The sequence below is a fragment of the Sphaeroforma arctica genome, assembly GCF_001186125.1.
Source record: "Sphaeroforma arctica JP610 unplaced genomic scaffold supercont1.4988, whole genome shotgun sequence".
NCBI classification, from domain to species: Eukaryota; class Ichthyosporea; order Ichthyophonida; genus Sphaeroforma; species Sphaeroforma arctica.
In genome coordinates this window covers 1-2,169 of record NW_014035570.1, presented here as the reverse complement: position 1 = coordinate 2,169, position 2,169 = coordinate 1, and the positions used below count along the sequence as shown (strand labels likewise).

Here is a 2,169-nt window from a genome sequence, read left to right as displayed (position 1 = left end):
GTATAGATATAAATATATTATATATATATATATATATATTTGTTTATTTACGTATATATATATATATATATGTGTGTGTGTGTGTGTTTGTGTTTGTGTGTGTATGTGCAGGGCTAGGTTATCATGTACTTGATTGTTGTATATAGATATATTTGAGTATTGGCATATATGTGTTGGGATAGTTACTGTTGTAGTTGCTAATATCATCCGTGTATGCATCATATCTTGTCATCGATATACTATAACTTTGTATTGGTCCATGTGTCACGATATGCACTCATGCCGACGGTATATGTACCTGACGTGTTGTTTGGGTTCCATCTATCTCTGAGACGCACCTGAGACTTTAGACAATGGACCAGTCCTAACTGTCATCTAGGTCGGTCTATAACAATAACAAACAGGTGCACTACGTCTGGGTTGATGCCGAATGCCGACTAGATCAACTGAAACCCTATTATTTGTCCTGTTTGGCTATCATAGTATTTGGTACAGTCCAATACAGAGTTTTATACATATAGTGTAGTATTATATATATATATATATATATACATACATATAGATATATATATACTTCTTCTATTCTGTCTGAGGTAGATCAATGGAACTCAATTTGGTTTGATTTTGATCACCTATTGGCAACACTAGGACCGTTCATTTAATATACTAAAACCCTAAACCATAACTATTTGATCCCATTATAGTACCTACTATATTGGCTAACCTTTTACTATAATAGTTACCATACTGACTGAAATCGATCTAATATACTATCTTCTATATCTACTATCTTGTTTTATATCCATTACTTCATCTACTATACCTACTATCTTGTTTTACATCCCATTACATCACCTACTATATCCACTCACTTTATATTAACCTGTGTGGGCCAGATCAACTGATGACGGTGATAGACGCGTACAGACGACGCATCCTCACGTTCAGACGGACTCTGGCCATGTGTGACTTCCCTACGTTAATTCTCAGACCATCAGGAAGGATAAGGTGAGTGTTACTACGTTTTATTTACGTTTTACTTCCGTTTGTGACGGATTCAAAAACAGTTTTAGATGTTAATGTTACGGTAGGTAATTATATTTCCCTGACTGAAAGTGGTATATCTTGCATTAATTCTAAGGCCGTTGGAGCGGATCTGATACGTTTTTCTTTTACGTTTTCGATTTTGTTGAAGTAGTCTTGAAGTGTATTTCACGCGGCGCGTCAACTAAACATGGCTTATCCAACCGTGCGACATATTTTCGCCAAAGCGTTGAGTCTGAGCCACACTCTCATCAGTAGCCACCTTCAGATCGTTTTGTACGTTTTGAGTGACTCATCAGTAGCCACCTTCAGATTGTTTTATACGTTTTGAATGTCTCATCAGTAGCCACCTTCAGATCGTTATATGCGTTTTGAATGTCTCATCAGTAGCCACCTTCAGATCGTTATATACGTTTTGAATGACTCACCAGTAGCCATCTTCAGATCGATTTATACGTTTTGAATGTCTCATCAGTAGTCACCTTCAGATCGTTATATACGTTTTGAATTCAAGTGCACCGTCTGACACACCGTGGTTCACAGTCAGCATTGCGTTGCCTTTCTCTTCACTGTAGCATCATCACAGACTCGTTGGCGGAGATGGTGGGCTATACACGAGAGCACGTGGTAGGACGACTCAACATATTCGATCTCTTGGGCGACGATAGTGTCTTATACTTCATTCAACAGGTGATGATGGGGGGTATATATGTGTCTTATACTTCATTCAACAGGTGATGATGGGGTGTATAAATGTGTCTTATACTTCATTCAACAGGTGATGATGGGGGGTATATATGTGTCTTATACTTCATTCAACAGGTGATGATGGGGGGTATATATGTGTGTGAACAGGTGATGATGGGGTGTGTATACGTGACTTATACTTCTTTCAACATATGATGATGGGATGTATATATATGTGTGAACAGGTGATGATTGTGTGTATATATGTTTGTTAACGGGTGATGATGGGGTGTATATATGTTTGTTAGCAGGTGATGATGAGGCGTATATATGTGTGTTAACAGGTAATGATGGGGTGTGTATACATGTCTTGTACTTCATTCAACATATGATGAAGGGGCGTATATATATGTGTAAACAGGTGATGATGGGGTGTAT

General features: G+C 37.8%; 1 protein-coding gene across 1 annotated transcript; it reads left to right on the top strand.

The window, feature by feature from the left end:
• Positions 1-893: 893 nt before the first annotated feature.
• SARC_14708 (hypothetical protein) lies at positions 894-1,747 on the top strand (the record flags this gene model as incomplete). Its single annotated transcript, XM_014291161.1, has 2 exons — positions 894-1,008; positions 1,620-1,747. Coding segments are annotated over exons 1-2 (232 nt in total), but the record flags the coding sequence as incomplete, so codon positions are not given.
• Between the last annotated feature and the right edge of the window lie 422 nt (positions 1,748-2,169).